Source organism: Patagioenas fasciata, chromosome W (assembly GCF_037038585.1).
Source record: "Patagioenas fasciata isolate bPatFas1 chromosome W, bPatFas1.hap1, whole genome shotgun sequence".
In the NCBI taxonomy this organism is placed as follows: domain Eukaryota; kingdom Metazoa; phylum Chordata; class Aves; order Columbiformes; family Columbidae; genus Patagioenas; species Patagioenas fasciata.
Window position 1 is genome coordinate 51,520,405 of NC_092559.1, and position 18,212 is coordinate 51,538,616.

At 45.2% G+C, this 18,212-nt stretch overlaps 1 protein-coding gene across 1 annotated transcript in view; it reads left to right on the forward strand.

Annotated features, from left to right (window-relative positions):
- Positions 1 to 14,365, forward strand: part of LOC139826324 (syncytin-A-like) — a 40,293-nt gene extending 25,928 nt beyond the window's left edge. Inside the window, 2 exon segments of the mRNA XM_071801621.1 lie at positions 11,791 to 12,068; positions 14,173 to 14,365. Coding sequence (XP_071657722.1) covers positions 11,791 to 12,068; positions 14,173 to 14,365 — 471 coding nt within the window.
- Positions 14,366 to 18,212: the final 3,847 nt, after the last annotated feature.

An 18,212-nucleotide genomic window follows, 5' to 3' on the forward strand; every position in this document is an offset into this window, starting at 1 on the left:
CAGCTAATATGAAGGCATTAGCTGACAGGCAAAATTCACTAAAAGAGAAACTTGTTTTTTAACAAAACCAGGACATTCCACCCCTTATAATATGACATTCACTGAATACTGAAACCTTATCAATACAATCTATTTATACAATCTAATTAATCACTATTACTATATATATATATACATATGTACATATATACACAGGAGTAATTAATCTTAATCAGTGGACCATCCTTTGAAAAGGTTCATTAAGTTCATTTTGTCACAACAGTCTCCCAGAGCAGGAAAAAATGGTACAAGTGCATCTCTTGACCAATGTTTGTGGGTTAAAGACATCAACTTCAAAGAAGTTGTCAGGCGCCACTCAAAGAAGCTAGCTCTGGTTTCATCATCACTGTCTTGATCTGAAAAACACTTATTAAACACCGTTAGTATGGCAATTCACATAATGCAGTTCAGTATTGCATATTTTCACCTACAATCAAATCCCCTTGAGGTACACACCGAACTTCTCCATCCTTAAGCATCACCAACCAGGTGCTGCCAGGTCCCTGAGCAAAAACAATCCCACGAATGGGCTTGCCTTTGCCTGTGGCAGGAGTAACCCAGACTGCCTTTCCTAACATATTTTTCATGTGTACTACAGGGACTTTATCTCCTTCTACAGTCCGTAGAATTTCTGATTGGGCAGGCCCGGCTCGATTGGTTGATCCCCTGGTGTTGGCCAACCAAGTGGCTTTTGCTAAATGTGAATCCCAGTTTTTAAAGGTTCCACCACCAAGTGCCTTTAGTGTAGTTTTTTAACAAACCATTGTACCTTTCAATTTTCCCAGAGGCTGGTGCATGATGTGGAATATGATATACCCACCCAATACCATGTTCTTTGGCCCAATTATCTATAAGACTGTTTTTGAAATGAGTACCATTGTCTGATTTAATTCTTTCTGGCGTACCGTGTCGCCAAAGGACTTGCTTTTCGAGGCCCAAGATGGTATTTCGGGCTGTACCATGAGATACGGCATATGTTTCCAAGCATCCAGTGGTTGCTTCCACCATTGTAAATACATAACGCTTACCTTGACGTGTTTGTGGAAGTGTAATATAATCAATCTGCCAAGCTTCTCCATACTTATACTTTAACCATCGCCCCCCATACCATACAGACTTTAACCGTTTCGCTTGTTTGATTTCGGCGCAAGTTTCACATTCATGAATATCCTGTGAAATAGTGTCCGTAGTTGAATCCACCCCTCGATCGTGAGCCCATTTATATGTTGCATCTCTACCTTGATGCCCTGAAGCATCATGGGCCCACCGAGCTAGGAAAAGTTCACCTTTATGTTGCCAGTCCAAGTCCACCTCAGCTACTTTAATCTTAGCAGCTTGATCTGCTTGTTGGTTGTTTAGATGTTCCTTGGTGGCTCGACTTTTAGGCACATGAGCATCTACATGACAAACTTTCACAGGCAGGCTCTCTAGCCGAGCAGCAATGTCTTGCCACAGTGTGGCAGCCCAAATGGGTTTACCTCTGCGCTGCCAGTTGCTTTTCTTCCACTGCTGTAGCCACCCCCACAAGGCATTTGCTACCATCCATGAGTCAGTATAGAGATAAAGTATTGGCCACTTTTCTCGTTCAGCAATGTCCAAAGCCAGCTGGATGGCTTTCACTTCTGCAAACTGACTGGATTCACCTTGTCCTTCAGTGGCTTCTGTAACTTGTCGTGTGGGACTCCACACAGCACCTTTCCACCTTCGATGTTTTCCTACAAGACGACAGGATCCATCTGTGAACAGTGCATACTGCTTATCAGTCTCTGAAAGCGTATTATATGGTGGTGCTTCTTCAGCACGTTTTACTTCCTCCTCATCTGGAGACATCCCAAAGTCTTTGCTTTCTGGCCAGTCTGTAATCACTTCTAAGATCCCTGGACGATTGGGACTTCCAATTCCAGCTCGTCACGTGATCAGTGCAATCCATTTACTCCATGTAACTTCGGTTGCATGATGTGGAGAGGGAACTGTCCCTTTGAACATCCAGCTCAGCACCGGCAGTCGAGGTGCCAGGAGGAACTGTGCTTCAGTGCCGATCACTTCTGAAGCAGCTCGAACTCCTTCATATGCTGCTAGTATCTCCTTTTCAGTTGGAGTATAGTTGGCCTCAGATCCTTTGTATCTTCGACTCCAAAAACCTAAGGGTCAACCTCCGGTTTCTCCTGGTGCTTTCTGCCAGAGGCTCCAGGTAAGTCCATTATCTCCGGCTGCAGTGTAGAGCACATTTTTAACATCTAGTCCGGTCCGAACTGGTCCAAGGGCCACCGCATGAGTTATCTCACGCTTAATTTGTTCAAAGGCTTGTCGATGTTCAGGGCCCCAGTCAAACTGGTTCTTTTTATGAGTCACTCGCTAGAGAGGGCTCACAATGTGGCTGTAGTCAGGAATGTGCATTCTCCAAAAACCTACAACGCCCAAGAAAGTCTGTGTCTCCTTTTTATTAGTAGGTGGAGACATTGCTGTAATTTTGTTGATCACATCCATTGGGATCTGACGACGGCCATCTTGCCATTTTATTCCTAAAAACTGGATCTCTCGTGCAGGTCCCTTGACCTTACTTCGTTTTATGGCAAAACTAGCATCCAAAAGAATCTGAATTATTTTCTCATCTTTCTTGAAGACTTCTTTCGCTGTGTCACCCCATACGATGATGTCGTCAATATATTGCAAGTGTTCTGGAGCTTCACCTTGCTCCAGCGTGGTCTGGATCAGTCCATGGCAGATGGTAGGACTGTGTTTCCACCCCTGGGGCAAGCGATTCCACGTGTACTGGATGCCCCTCCAGGTGAAAGCAAATTGCGGCCTGCACTCTGCTGCTACAGGAATAGAGAAAAATGCATTAGCAATGTCAGTTGTAGCATACTACTTGACTGCCTTTGACTCCAGTTCAAATTGCAGTTCTAGCATGTCAGGCACAGCAGCACTCAGTCTTTTCGCAGATCTCTCAACTCACCTGGAGAAAAGGACCGAGTGGTGGTCACTTCATCTCCTCCCTGTCCTGATGATGCGTCTTGGGTTGATGTTGGCCCTGTGCCATCACCTGCTGCACGGGTAGTCTTTCTAGTGACTTTCTTACAACCGGCAACTGATGCTGATATGGGTTCACCATAATTTGATTCATTTTCAGAGTCTGAATGACTGTCACAGTGATTGCTGTGGTTACAGCAGCAACAGTGAGCAGTGTATGAAGACGGGGGGGGCTGCCTTGTTAGCCTTTGAGGCTGGAGAAGTAACGTTATCTGCAGCGACCTTGGCAGAGGAGCTCAGCGTAGGAGCTGTAGCTTCAGCCTGTGAAGCCGCGGTTGGGGGGGCAGTGGCTGCAGCAGCAGCTTTGGCTGTTTTGCCTTTTCTCGAGCGGCTCGGAGTGCTTTTTGCTAAAGCTTCCGAAGACGCACTGCAAATCTTGGGACTAAAAAGAGACGCAAACCTCCTATTGAACCTCATTTCTCTTAACAGTAACACAAACTGACACACATTCAGCAAACCAGATAACACCATCACAGTTCTATCAAAGCTCCAAGGATATTCAAAGTTCTCTAAAACATTTGCAAACTGTCCTAGCGAAAACACAAAAGTATTGTTAGTCAGCCTTTCTAAAGATTCACTTGACCAGTTAGCAAATATAGAGCCATTCTGCTCTTTAATCTCTCCTGGAGGTTTTTCAAGGTAAAGCAAAAACGAGTAAAAATACATTAGCGGCTGCAGTATAATGAAATAACCCAGTGCCAAGCCACACAGGATCGTCATCACGACTAAATAATATCCGAATCAAACAGACGCGCAAGTATCACGACTCTATGAGTTGGCACCGTGCCAAGAAAATTGAAAGGTACGTCAGAGCAGTAGAAAAGCCAAAAATCTCCAAATTTACCCCTTTCTTTTGCCCCACGTTGGGCGCCAATTATCTGTCGAGGGTTAAGATTGCGGGGTGACAATCAAACCCTGGCAGATGTATTGTTAACCTTCTCTCCCCCCCCACTTCCCCCTTTTGCCCCTCCCTCTCCCCCCTTCCCACTCAGGACAGGCGATCGGGAGGGAAAGAAGGACAGAGAGAAGAGAGTTGGAAAAGTTAAAGATGTTTTACTAATGCTACTAATAAGAATAGAGAAAATAATACAAAATATACAAAACCAATCTTGTAAGTCTCAGCAACTGCAGAGCCAGCACCCAAAGTCCTGGATTAGACTCTGTAGCCAACCGGAGCTGGATTCAGTCTCTCACTAGGCCTCAGTTCGCAGGGATGACTAGCAAGGTCCTCTCCTAATGTCAGCCATGAGGAAGAAAAAGTGAAAAGGGCAAAGGGCCGAGATCCTCGTGATTTCCCACTTGTATATGAAGTATTCACGTGAATGGAATGTTATACACCATTGATCAGTCTCTCGGTCATCAGTTTCTTGTTGCCCCTCTCGCGAGATGTCCATCCGTGCTTATCAATAAGTTTGCATTCCATTGCTAGGTTTAACCAAAACATGTGTTGGGTTCTCCAGGAAAATGCAGCTAATATGAAGGCTTTAGCTGACAGGCAAAAATTCACTAAAAGAGAAACTTGTTTTTAACAAAACCAGGACACAGTGATAATATTAAGTGGTGCAGACCACCTCCGAAAGGCTCGAACAACTGTGGTCAACTCTGCTATCTGGGGAGAGCCAGGAACGGATTGTACGTCTGAGTCCCATCGCCCTTGCTGATCGTCCCACCACAGGATAACTGATTTGTGTGACTTCCCAGACCCCTCTGTAAACACAGTAAGGGCTTGTAACGGCTGGTAGCTTCTTTTCGGTATAGAGATGAGGTGGAAGTCAACATTAAACAGTTTATGTGAAGGTGGGTGAGACATGAGTCGACCCGTGTAATCAGCCAACGCAATGGAAAAGGCATCTGACTGTTGATAAAGCCATTGTAATTACTAAGTGTTTACAGGCAAGCAGATACAAGCAAAATCTGTTCCCGATAAGGTTAACAAACGTTGTCTAATTATTACAGAAGCAAACATCTCATGTTGTGTGAGGCTAGTTTTTGTAGATTGATTCGGTAGAAAAACCCATTCAATGATTAATAAGGGATCTGATTTCTGTGAGTCCCATTGGAATATCAGCGCGAAGGGTTGTCGGGTACACAGTTGTCTAGCAGGATTCAGAATGATAAGATAAAAAGACAACTCGGGTGCCCAACGATGTGCTTGCCTATGAGTAATTGCTGTAGCAACTTTCTGCAAGGAATCAATAGCTTCTGGTCCGAGGCTGCGAGGGGCACACAAGTCGGTGCTTCCTTTTGGCAGTTCAAATAGAGGCTTTAAGTCCATATTAGTAATCCCTAACAGCGGTCGGACCAAATTCATTGTTCCCAACAATTTCTGTACATCAGGCAAATTTCTTATATCTGTCTGTATCTGCAATGGTTGGGGAACTATGGTTTGAGCCCTTATGCACCAGCCTAGGTACTTCCATGGTGGCATTTTCTGAATTTTTTCTGGCGCAATACAGAGGCCTGCCGAATTAACAGCAGCCGTGACAAGGGCCACAGCTTTCTCCATGACCTCGTGATGTTGTGTGGCCCCTAGGATATCATCCATATAATGATACAATAAGACACCAGGCATTGCGGTCCTAACCGGACTAAGTACTTTACCTACATACCACTGACATACCGTGGACCTATTCTTCATTCCTTGTGGCAGCACAACTCATTGGTATCTTTGTAACGGAGCTTGCATGTTGACGCTTGGAACCGAAAAAGCGAATTTAGGGGCATCATCTGGGTGCAGCAGGATATTAAAAAAACAGTCTTTAAGGTCAATAACAGTTAAATGCCAGTTTCGAGGAATCATAGTAGGGGATGGGAGTCCAGGTGGGAGGGCTCCCATGTCTTCCATAGCGTCATTAATTTTCCTAAGGTCATGGAGCAAGCGCCACTTGCCAGTTTGTTTCTTTATAACAAAAACAGGTGAGTTCCAAGGGCTGGTAGAAGGTACGATATGCCCTTTCGTTAACTGTTCCGCAACTAATTCTTGGAGGGCGCGAAGCTTTTCCAGTGGTAGGGGCCATTGATCTACCCAAATAGGAGCATCAATTTTCCACGTCAATTTTAGGGTGTCGTGCACCTCAATGGCCCCACCTAAAAATGGGTCGAAATGGACATTCCCCACTGAGACAACACATCACGCCCCCATAGAATCATAGGAACTGGCAACACAAAAGGTTTAACAGAGGCTATATGTCCCTCCGGACCTTGAATTTGGATTTTCTCCAAGCTCTGGTGACTACTACCAGTCCCTCCAATTCCCGCTAAGGTATGGGAAGCATTAGCTAAAGGCCATTGTGGGAGCCATTTAGCTTGCGATATCACAGTAACATCAGTTCCCGTGTCAGTAATTCCACTTAACACAACTTGTTGGTCCCCACGAGTAAGAATGCATTGATATACAGGTCACTTCTGAGAAATAGCCTGTACCCAAAAAATTTGTGGGCTCCCTGTAGATCCAAACTCTCCCTGTCTGTGTTGAGGTTGACTAGAAATTGGGGAGTCCATCCCTGTGGGGATCAATATCAATTGCGCTATACGGTTACCTTTCGATACTGTGCAGGGGGGAAATGGGGTCCATGCCATAATCTTAATTTCATCAGTACTATCAGAGTCAATGACCCCCGGTAGTACAAAAAGTCCTGACAATGTTGTAGATGATCTTCCTAACAATAGCGCTTGTGTTTTAGGGGGTAAGGGTCCCGTAATGTTTGTTGACAATAAATGGACTGAGGGATCGAGTAACGTTCCTGTGTGAGAGGTTGCCAGGTCCAGTCCGGCACTGCCTGCTGTTGCTGGGCAAAGACTTGAGGCACCGTTGCCTCCCTCCGCGGGGGCTGGAAGGTCTGAGACGGCGCCTGTACCAGCGCCGTTGGCTGCGGCACTTGTGTCTGCGCGCGCCGCTGCCCCGCGCTCCGTGATCGGTTTCCCTGTATTGGCTGGCCTTGAAAATCATATCTGGACTGACATCGATTAGCATAATGACGCCCTTTTCGGCATCTAGGGCAAATCCCAGGAGCCTGAGGTCTGGTACTAGCATTGGTGGTTAAGCAATTCCTTTTTAAATGACCAGGTTTGCCACAATCAAAATAGGTACCTGCCCCTTCCGAGCCGTGCATGGTTGCAAAAGCAGCAGCCATGGCTTCAAATTTATGATCCACAGTACCAATTCTGTTGCAAGCTTCTACCATTTCAACCAATGTGGGGTTTGGGTTAGAGAGAGATATCAAAGTTTTTTACAGGCCATATTAGCATTTTCAACACCTGGTTTCAATAATAAAATTTCTCGCGCATCTGCATTATCTATCTGTCGGTCTAAAGCCTGTTTCAGTCTATCAATGAACTGCATATAAGGCTCTCCTGAGAGAACTAGCTGTGCGAGAGATCATCTATTTTGGATCAGACAACCAAGAGGGGACAGACCCAGATAGAATCAATTGTACACGATCTATGTGGCGCAGATTTGTACAAAGTGCACCACCTGCATATGCTAAGTCATTGGCAGGAATGGTCTGGTCAACTAGAGGTGTACAAGAAATTAATGAAGTGATTGAGCAGCTCCGGAACTTGGAGGACAGCCTTGCTGGTTGTCTACGAGCTTGTGTCTCTGCTGTGGAGAAACTGTGTGAAAAATCTGATGACCGGTTTGAAAACCTGTTGCAGGAAATCAAAGAACTCAGAGAAGACACATAGCATTCACGACCTGCACAAACCTATGTTTCAGCTGTTAGGAGAAGGCGTTTCCAATCTCGAGAGAGAGGGCAGAGGCAGCCCACAAAAAGAGGTTCCCTGTGGTTCTTCCTACATGAGGAGGGAGAAAACATGAACAGGTGGCATGGAAGACCTACCCCAGAACTTCAAGAACGAGTACGTGAGATAAAAGGAAAAACTCCTAGGAAGGTGGCTGCTCCAGTTTACAAAAGGAGCAGAAGAGATTCTGATGCTGTTGAAGCAACCTCTAATTCACACCCAGAGACTGTGCAAAACAGAAATTAGAGGTGCCCTGCCTCCAACCAGGTAGAGGAAAGGGATAACAGAGTTTATTGGACTGTACAAATACTATGGCCTGGTACACCCCCAGGAGTACAAAGCTTTCGTGGACACTGGTGCACAGTGCACAATAATTCCTTCTAATTATAAAGGAACTCAATCCATCAATATTGTTGGAGTGACTGGGGGATCCCAGGAGCTGACTGTTGTAGAGGTTGAAATGAGCCTAACTGGAAAAAACTGGCAAAAGCATCCCATTGTGACCGGTCCAGATGCTCCATGCATCCTTGGCATAGACTACCTCAGGAGAGGGTATTTTAAGGACCCAAAAGGGTATAGGTGGGCATTTGGTATAGCAGCTGTGGACACTGAGAAAATTGAACAGCTGTCTGATTTGCTTGGTCTTTCAGAAGACCCTTCTGTTGTAGGACTGCTGATGGTTGACGATCAGCAGGTGCCAACTGCTACCACGACGGTGCATCGCCGGCAATATCGCACCAATCGAGACTCTTTGATTCCTATCCAGAAGCTGATCCGTCAATTAGAAAGCCAGGGTGTGATCAGTAAGACTCGCTCACCTTTTAACAGCCCAATCTGGCCAGTGCGTAAGTCTAGTGACGAGTGGAGACTAACTGTAGACTATCGTGGCCTGAATGAAGTTACACCAGCACTGAGTGCTGCTGTGCCTGACATGCTAGAACTGCAATTTGAACTGGAGTCAAAGGCAGCCAAGTGGTATGCTACAATTGACATTGCTAATGCATTTTTCTCTATTCCTGTAGCAGCAGAGTGCAGGCCGCAGTTTGCTTTCACCTGGAGGGGCATCCAGTATACATGGAATCGCTTGCCCCAGGGGTGGAAACACAGTCCTACCATCTGCCATGGACTGATCCAGACCACGCTGGAGCAAGGTGAAGCTCCAGAACACTTGCAATATATTGATGGCATCATCGTATGGGGCGACACAGCGAAAGAAGTCTTCGAGAAAGGTGAGAGAATAATTCAGATTCTTTTGGATGCTGGTTTTGCCATAAAACGAAGTAAGGTCAAGGGACCTGCACGAGAGATCCAGTTTTTAGGAATAAAATGGCAAGATGGCCGTCGTCAGATCCCACTGGATGTGATCAACAAAATTACAGCAATGTCTCCACCTACTAATAAAAAGGAGACACAGACTTTCTTGGGCGTTGTAGGTTTTTGGAGAATGCATATTCCTGACTACAGCCACATTGTGAACCCTCTCTATCGAGTGACTCATAAAAAGAACCAATTTGAGTGGGACCACGAACAACGACAAGCTTTTCAACAAATTAAGCGTGAGATAACTCATGCGGTGGCCCTTGGACCAGTCCGAACTGGACTAGATGTTAAAAATGTGCTCTACACCGCAGCCGGAGATAATGGACTTACCTGGAGCCTCTGGCAGAAAGCACCAGGAGAAACCCGAGGTCGACCCTTAGGTTTTTGGAGTCGAGGATACAAAGGATCTGAGGCCAACTATACTCCAACTGAAAAGGAGATACTAGCAGCATATGAAGGAGTTCGAGCTGCTTCAGAAGTGATCGGCACTGAAGCACAGCTTCTCCTGGCACCTCGACTGCCGGTGCTGAGCTGGATGTTCAAAGGGACGGTTCCCTCTCCACATCATGCAACCGAAGTTACATGGAGTAAATGGATTGCACTGATCACGCAACGAGCTCGAACTGGAAGTCCCAACCATCCAGGGATATTAGAAGTGATTACAGACTGGCCGGAAAGCAAAGACTTTGGGATGTCTCCAGATGAGGAGGAAGTAAAACGTGCTGAAGAAGCACCACCATATAATACGCTTTCAGAGACTGATAAGCAGTATGCACTGTTCACAGATGGATCCTGTCGTCTTGTAGAAAAACATCGAAGGTGGAAAGGTGCTGTGTGGAGTCCCACACGACAAGTTACAGAAGCCACTGAAGGACAAGGTGAATCCAGTCAGTTTGCAGAAGTGAAAGCCATCCAGCTGGCTTTGGACATTGGTGAACGAGAAAAGTGGCCAATACTTTATCTCTATACTGACTCATGGATGGTAGCAAATGCCTTGTGGGGGCGGCTACAGCAATGGAAGAAAAGCAACTGGCAGCGCAGAGGTAAACCCATTTGGGCTGCCACACTGTGGCAAGACATTGCTGCTCGGCTAGAGAGATTGCCTGTGAAAGTTCGTCATGTAGATGCCCATGTGCATAAAAGTCGAGCCACCGAGGAACATCTAAACAACCAACAAGCAGATCATGCTGCTAAGATTAAAGTAGCTGAGGTAGACAACATTCCATTCACGTGAATACTTCATATAAAAGTGGGAGATCACGAGGATCTCGGCCCTTTGCCCTTTTCACTTTTTCTTCCTCATGGCTGACATTAGGAGAGGACCTTGCTAGTCGTCCCTGCGAACTGAGGCCTAGTGAGAGACTGAATCCAGCTCCGATTGGGTACAGAGTCTAATCCAGGACTTTGGGTGCTGGCTCTGCAGTTGCTGAGACTTACAAGATTGGTTTTGTATATTTTGTATTATTTTCTCTATTCTTATTAGTAGCATTAGTAAAACATCTTTAACTTTTCCAACTCTCTTCTCTCTGTCCTTCTTTCCCTCCCGATCGCCTGTCCTGAGTGGGAAGCGGGGAGAGGGAGGGGCAAAAAGGGGGAAGTGGGGGGGGAGAGGAGGTTAACAATACATCTGCCAGGGTTTGATTGTCACCCTGCAATCTTAACCCTCAACACACTGATTCAACTTATGTTGCAGGAATTGTTGAATGAGCCGAGGCATCTGTACTACGTGATGTTGTGCATTCTGACTTGTTTGTTTTATTGCAGGAACTCATTTTTCTCTTGGACACACGCCTGCATCCTTATTTTGTTATGCATGTCCGATCCCATACTTCCCTCCCTGGCTTTATTGTGGAAGGAAACCGACAAGTGGATCTGCTGACATTATCAGTACAAATTTTACCAGATTGTATAGCACAAGCTAAATTGAGCCACTCTTTCACCAAAATGCAGGAGGTCTCAAATGCCAGTTTGGTCTCACCTCCCAACAAGCAGCCAATATTATTGCTGTTTGCCCTGACTGCCAGAAGCACACTTTCCTGTCAGCAGTGGGAGGAGTTAACCCTAGGGGATTACAAAGCTTACAATTGTGGCAAATGGAGGTCACGCATTACGCAGAGTTTGGAAAACTTAAATATGTTCACTCCTCTATTGACACCTTTTCAGGCGCCTTGTTTGCCTCTTGTCATGCTGGGGAAAAGACGCGTGATGTTCAACGACACTTGATGCGTGCTTTCGCCACCTTAGGTATACCCTCTCAAATCAAAATGGACAATGGTCCTGCGTATACCTCTGCAGCTACAAAGGCTTTTTTGGACGCCTGGGGTGTGACTCACATTACTGGCATTCCTCATTCCCCTACAGGTCAATCCCTGATTGAACGCTCTCATCAATCTTTGAAACGTTTATTACAACAACAAAAAGGGGAAGTAGGGACTGCCACCCCTGAGGAACATCTACAGAAAACTTTGTATGTTTTTAACTTTTTAAATTGCTCTTTATTAGATAATAACCCTCCAGTAGTTCGGCATTTTAACACGAATGCTTCACTCGAAGTACAGATCAAGGCTCCGGTATTAGTCAGCGACCCAGAAACAGGTAAGGTAATGGGACCCTATCTCCTTATCACATGGGGCAGAGGTTATGCTTGTCTCTCCACAGAAAAGGGCCCTCGATGGATCCCGGCAAAGAGTATGCAACCTTTCCGTGAATCTTTACTGCAACCATCTGAAGACGGCTCGGCTCACCCTCCAGATCAGTCTTTCAAACAGCAACCTGCTGACGCTGCTCAGAGCGGAGAAAATTAACCCTCACGAGAGGAAAAAGGACTATATGAACCAGTGCAAAGAAATGCCACTTACAGAGATTGTTTGTGCAACACCTGCGAACCTTGGGTTCTATGTGCATGTTATGCTTGCGGGAAAGAATGGTGGCACCGGGTGATGCTCGCTAGACAATGGTGTGATAGTTGCTTAGACAAGGAAGTTGAAGTAGCAAAAGTTTTGCTTATTACAGGGCACGAACCTTCGGGAAGTGATCACTATTTACATGACCGCGGAGATTGGGCCTATTTAGTTTGTAGAAGAGCTGAGGAAGTGTTAGTCTGTGACCATAGTGTAGTAAGACTAATCTAGTGCCCGCTATACGTGCCATCCTTAAACAGGACTAGGATCAAACAAAAGAGAGATGCTACAAATGATTTGCATGGAAATGGGAAAGGGGCGAAAAATTGTTTTTGAAATGATCCTCTCCTGTCTGATAATATTAGGATTTAATATAGGTATAGGAACACTTGCACATCCAGGGATCCAAATTAGCCCTTGACAAAATGTATGGGTCACAATAGCTAATTTAACAAATCAAGATTCCATGTGCTCGAGCATGACTACACCTGGGGATCCGTTTAGAACTTGCTTAATTGGGGTTCCCACATGGTGGCCAGATCAGTTTCGAGGCTTTGTAAAGAATGAGACTCTTCTATCACTGCGAACCATCCCTCAGATTAATCAAACTTTACAAAGTAAAGGAATAATCACAGAAGGGATGAAACCAGCACTTTTTGATGGAGTCTGGCAAGCAGAAATAATTCTAGCTCTTAATAATACAATGAAAAATGATCCAGAGGAATTAGATTTGCTGGGGTGCTTAAATACTACTAATGTAACAAGAAACAGAGGGTGGTTCACGTTTAAGCCTCGATCTATGCAACAAATGAATGTCCCTATGACAGAATAAGGCACCGTCAACCCGCGTCCTCCCCTTTTTCCAGATTTAAAAAAATGCTGTTGGCAGTTATACATACTTGAGGTTAAATTGTACTGACTTCCCTGCTAAACGTCTCCCCCCAGGACTATTTTTAATTTGTGGGGATCGAGCATGGGCGGGGATACCCAGGGACCCCCATGGAGGACCTTGCTGTTTAGGTCAATTAACACTTTTCCACTCCTCATTACATAAATTATTTAATGCGAGCTCTCACATCTGAAATAAGCGATCCACACATGAATTAGATTGCAAAGAATTAGGGGACCCCATATTGTGGGACTGCACTGTCACCGTCCTTGCCTCTATCTTTGTGCCAGGCGCTACCGCAGCAAGGGCCATGACCTCACTCAAACAGCTTGCGTGCTGGACAAAAAAGGAGCTTAACTTGACTAGCCAGATTTTAGGAGACTTAACAAAAGATGTGGTTAGTGTTAGACATGCTGTACTTCAAAATAGCGCAGCTATTGATTTTTTACTTTTAGCACAAGGGCATGGCTGCGAGGACTTTGAAGGTATGTGCTGTATGAATCTCTCCGACCACTCGGAGTCTATTCATAAGAAATTGACCCAATTAAAGGACAACTTGCATAAGTTAAAAGAAATCGATGACCCACTTGGAGATTGACTGTCACACTTTGGAATTACTGGATGGTTAAAAGTGTTCCTATTAGAAGGATTACATTTTATTATTATTGTTATCGTAGCTTTGCTTATTTTAGGTTGTATTCTAAGTTGTGTAAATAAAAGTTTAGAAAAACTAACGCATGCTACTTGGGTGGTACAAAAGGAAGGGGGAGATGTGGGACAGGATTTGGCTGGCCTCATCAAAACTCCCAGCACTTATCAATTGATAAAAGGAAACGTGCTGGAGCTTGTTGGTCACAGACCCTGGTGACGAAAATCAGAAACAGTACTTAAAGACAGGATGTGCTAAATCCTTTGTGTAGATAAGAATTACGAGTTACTAAGGTTGTCAAGAAGGAATTGCTGCTACTGCTACACTAAGGAGAGTGCATTAATCAAGATAGCAACTGTCTAAACAAACATTAACCAATCAGTAGGTATCTAGCAAGAATAACAAACCAATCAGCGTGTGATGTGGTGTTTAGGATAGGTATAAAATATGTTAGAAATTCCAATAAAGTTGACATTTTGCTTGCATCAAGCTGTGTCCCGTCTCTCCATCGTGGCACCTGTGTGTCCAGTTTCGTAAATAAATAGGTAAATACATACCTTCTTTACAATCTCAATGGTTTTAAAGTCATTTCCGTGCCTCAGAGTTGCATTCTATGTTAAGGAGAACCTTGAATGTATCGAAGACAACTATGGCGATTGTGGAAGCCCTCTCGAATGCCTCTGGGTCAAGATCACAGGGGTCATCTTCAAGGGGGATCTTACAGTAGGAATCTGCTACCAACCTCCAAACCAAGACGATAAGGCCGATGAAGCAGTATTTGAGTCACTTAAGTAAGCTTCGAGACAACAGATGGGTGACTTGAACTACCCAGACATTTGTTGGAAGAACAATATAGCAACTCACATGTCATCCATCAAGTTGTTGGAATGCATCGAGGACTGCTTCCTCATACAAATGTTAGATGTGCCGAGCAGGAATGAGGCACTGCTAGACTTGCTACTCACAAACCAAGAAAACCTACTTGGTAATATCTCGGTTAGTGATAGCCTTGACTGCAGTGATCACAATATCTGCACTCATGACACTTAAGAGTGTGGGGTGCAAAGGTAAGGGAAGTAGGCAAAGCAAGAGACCCCCTTGGCTTAACCGCAAGCTTCTGAGTCTGCTCAAAACTAAAAGAGAAGCATACCGGAGGTGGAAAAGCGGACAAATAACTGTTGAGAACTACAAGGGCATTGCCAGGGCACGCAGAGATAGATACAGTTAGAAAAGCAAAAGCTCAGCTCAAATTGAATTTGGCCAGAGATGTCAAAAACCACAATACTGTAGAGTTTGGAATCCTGCTAAGCATGCTGAAGGTTAGTACTAAGACAAAGGTTTTAGATTTTTAAAAGAGCAAGCTTCTGCTTACTCAGAGCTCAGTTGGGAGGGATAAAGAAGCTAGTGAGTGCTGGGAGTTTTTCAAGAAAACTCTCCTGGAAGCACATTGCTTGTGAACATCCGAGCTCTCACAAACCAGCTTCCATGATGCCACTACAGCAGAGCAACGCTGGTTGCTTGGCCCTAGATGGGTAGAGAAAGAAAATGCATTTCAGTTGGGGTTATTTATATGAAAAAATTAAATGGCTTTCTCATAGGAGTGTGTCCTGATTTTAAGTTGTCATTTCCTTTTCAGAAGAGAGCCCCCATGGCAAGAAACAGCAAATGTCCAACAGCAGCTCCATCACCCAGTTCCTCCTCCTGGCGTTCACAGACACACGAGAGCTGCAGCTCTTACACTTCTGGCTCTTCCTGGGCATCTACCTGGCTACCCTGCTGGGCAACAGCCTCATCATCACCACCATAGCCTGTGACCAGCACCTCCACACCCCCATGTACTTCTTCCTCCTCAACCTCTCCCTCCTTGACCTGGGCTCCATCCCCACTATTGTCCCCAAATCCATGGCCAGTTCCCTCTGGGACACCAGGACCATCTCATACTCAGGATGTCCTGCACAGCTCTTTGCATTTGTCTTCTTGATAGTAGCAGAGTATTCTATGCTTACCATCATGACCTCTGACTGCTATGCTGCCGTCTGCAAACCCCTGGACTACAGGACCCTCCTGGGCAGCAGAGCTTGTGTCCTCATGGCAGCAGCTGCCTGGGCCACTGGGTTTCTCAATGCTCTGCTGCACACGGCCAATACATTTTCATTGCCACTGTGCAAGGGCAATGCCCTGGACCAGTTCTTCTGTGAAATCCCACAGATTCTCAAGCTCTCCTGCTCACACTCCTACCTCGGGGATTTTGGTCTACCTGTGGTTACTGTCTGTTTTGGTTTGGGATGTTTTGCTTTCATTGTGGCGTCCTATGTGCAGATGTTCAGGGTCGTGCTGAGGATCCCCTCTGAGCAGGGACGGCACAAAGCCTTTTCCACCTGCCTCCCTCACCTGGCCATATGTGGAGGGGTTTCGTTAGATGGAGATATGTTGTTGAATTAGTCAGGCCCAAAGGAATCTCAAGGCCACTTTGAGAAGCTGAGAACAGAATCTGCTGTGAGAAAGAGGGGCGTTTCTTCATTAACAGGGCCTTAGCATGGCGTGAGTCGTTGGACCTATCATCGGTGGGGCTCCAGCGTGTGGACTGCCCATGATACTCATTTAGCGAATCCATGCTTGGAGCGTGGACGCGTGATTAGAGAATAGTTGCGTATATAAGGAGGCTTGCTTCTGTAATAAATGACTTTGCGTGATTCACATTGAATTGGAATGCTGAGTCCTTTATTTGTTCCAACAAATGGTGACCCCAATGTGATATTCTGAACGGTGTCTCACTAAAATCGGGGAAAAGTCTGGAGCGGCCCAGCCGGAGACGGATCAGCTGGACTGAGAACCAGGTGGAGGCGTACAGACATTCCGCAGACAAATTTGTTGAAGAAATCACCGGAAAAGGTGAGCGGCTGGGGCAGGAGGAGGGAAGAGTGAAGCTCCTCCTGATATTCTCTCCGTGAGAGGACTTAAATATTAAGAAAGTAACATACATAGACTGTTGGCTTGGTGTAGAACTAACGGCTGCCCGACAGAAGCTGAGAAGGTTTTTAAAATTGAACTTTGGGACGATATAGGGCAGAAATTACGGGATAAGGTCAACAATGGAGATAAAGAAGCTAAATCATTAGCGACTACATGGAAGCTTATAATTTCCACCTTAAAAGACTTTAAGGCTGAACGGACTGCAGTTGCCGGAGTTTTTGTAGCGTTGCAGCCTGATAAGAATCCTGAAAGTCGCTGTGAAGTTTACCCGGTTCGTGTCTTTGATACCCTCCCTCTTCCATCCCCTGCTGTGCTTTCGGCACCCTTGATAGCTCAGCAGTCCAGGGCAGGGGGAGGAAAAATGCCGAGTGGGTGTCCTCCTACACTATTACCCAACCCTGGTGAGAACAGCAAGTCCAAAGGATTGGAGTCAGACAACTTACCCAAGGAACCTGTGAAAGCTGAGAACGCTAAGGTCGTAAACAAGTGTACTATCAGTCCTTTTACCAATTTGCATCTGCCTTTACTGCCTTTTAACTCTCCAACTTCCATGAGAGAGCAGAAGGAGTCGCCGGATAAGAACTGGGCAAAAGAAATGTGTGAAAGATCAGATCAGCTAATAGCGAGTGAATCCAACAGTCAGCAATATCAAGCTATGAGAGAGGTGCCTGAAACCAACAAAGCAGCCAAATCATTTGCAACTATTAATCAGGGTCCCAATGAGAATTACATGCAATTTATTGACCACCCTCAAGAGGACATCAATAAACAGGTTGAAAACTTAGAAGTTAAGGAAGCACTGGTGTTGAAATTAGCAGTAGAGAATGCTAATGTTTGCTATCAGCATGTTATTTGCGAGTTTTACAGTACATATTATGTGCTCCTGTGTACTGCCTCTCTGAAAATCAAGCAACTTGTCAGGAATGTGAGTTAATTGTTTTACTAGTTGTTTTTAAGTGCACCGTAAAACTTTCTCCCCGCTTTTCCCACTCACGCTGCAAGCAGCCCTGTGCTTCCCGCCCTCCCTCCCTCTTCTCAAAGTTTTTACTTGCAAGATGGGGTCAAGAATGATCGTTTTCAGTTGTGTTCCTAAAAAATCGGTATTGGGAGGTGTTTTAAAACACAGGAAAGCACTCAGACAAGAAATCATTAAATCATTTCAGGCAGTTTTACAGGCGGGGCGGTTTGAACTTCAACAAGCTGAGAGAGATTTAACTGATAACACACAGGTCAGAAAACTTGTTAAAGTCTGCAAGATGCTTTCCTTACTAACCTGTTTTCTTTGTATCTGTTTAAGAATATTACAGTTTAATAGGTCTTTGTTATATGGTACAGTAAGTTCACAGACTGTTAAATCATGAGAATCCATTGACTCAAAATGTGCATTTTGTGATAATACAGAAGATCATGAGCAATTCAGTTCTTTACTGTGTGAATGTGATTGCGAGGGTGAAAACTCATGGACTCCACACAATTCAATATGAATTCAAGCGAAGCCATTTATTACAGAGTCAAGCCTCCTTATATATGCAGTTATTTCTTGATCACGTGTCCACGTTCCAAACACGCATTGGCTGATTGGATATAGTCCATGTTCAGGTCTTGTTATTATAGAATTACCTCACTCTCATAGCAGGTGTTGTTTTTCAGCCTTCGCGCCGGCCTTGGA